At 42.4% G+C, this 771-nt stretch overlaps 1 protein-coding gene across 2 annotated transcripts in view; it reads right to left on the bottom strand.

Annotated features, from left to right (window-relative positions):
• The window catches only part of mapk14a (mitogen-activated protein kinase 14a), a 36,188-nt gene that overhangs the window by 29,132 nt on the left and 6,285 nt on the right, over window positions 1-771 (bottom strand). For both annotated transcript variants that reach the window (XM_019860806.1, XM_019860805.1), the window contains exon 8: window positions 114-185. In XM_019860806.1, the coding sequence (XP_019716365.1) occupies window positions 114-185 (72 nt within the window). The remainder of the gene's footprint in view (window positions 1-113; window positions 186-771) is intronic.

Below are 771 nucleotides of genomic sequence, written 5' to 3'. Positions count from 1 at the left end.
GGAGGAAAAGGGGTCAAAGAAAAAAAAAAAAAAAAAAAAGCGCACAAACAAGTTTCGACAAAAGTGACGCCCGACACGCGGCGGCGGGGGCGGCACTCCCGTGTGAAGGATACGGTCCGTTCCCGGGAACAACGTTCTTCCTGTGAGAAGTTCCGCCATGATGCAGCCCACCGACCAAATATCCACTGCAACACGCACACACAAGCACAAGTTTATCCATCAGACAAGTGGCTCATGTTATTCTCATCACGGTTTGATAACGTCACAATAGAGCCGTTGAGCAGTGTGATGAATCTTTTGTTTGTTTGTTTTTTTTAATCCTTTGAGGATTTTGCCAGAAGATGAAATACGGCGACTATCCACACGATTACATCACATTGTTTCATGAAACAAAAGAATAGCTGCAGTGATTTGTGGGCATGATTAGTGTGATCTGATTTAGGATTGACTTGACTTGTGTTCGGGCCACGTGCGTTTGGTTGAATTTCGTGAAGTTGCCGCCGTGGACACGTCAAACACTGCGAGTCAAAGTGCGAGCAACTTTGAATAATCGGTGCCGGGAGATCAATTATTTTCCACATCAATTCATGGTTCACTTGACCAAAACATTGATGTGATTTTATTTTGTGTCATGCAGATTCACCCCCCCCCCAAAAATACATGGGAGAGAACCCTGGAAAAAAAAAAAAAAAAGTGCATATTTTGTTGCAATCACAATATTGAGAAGTGGAAAAAAAAAACATCGCAATTAAGATTTCTCAAAATTATTCG

The sequence above is a fragment of the Hippocampus comes genome, unplaced genomic scaffold (genome assembly GCF_001891065.2).
Source record: "Hippocampus comes isolate QL1 unplaced genomic scaffold, H_comes_QL1_v1.1 scaffold56, whole genome shotgun sequence".
In the NCBI taxonomy this organism is placed as follows: Eukaryota; Metazoa; Chordata; class Actinopteri; order Syngnathiformes; family Syngnathidae; genus Hippocampus; species Hippocampus comes.
The sequence above is the reverse complement of the archived record's forward strand: the minus strand, read 5'-3'. Positions and strand labels throughout refer to the sequence as shown.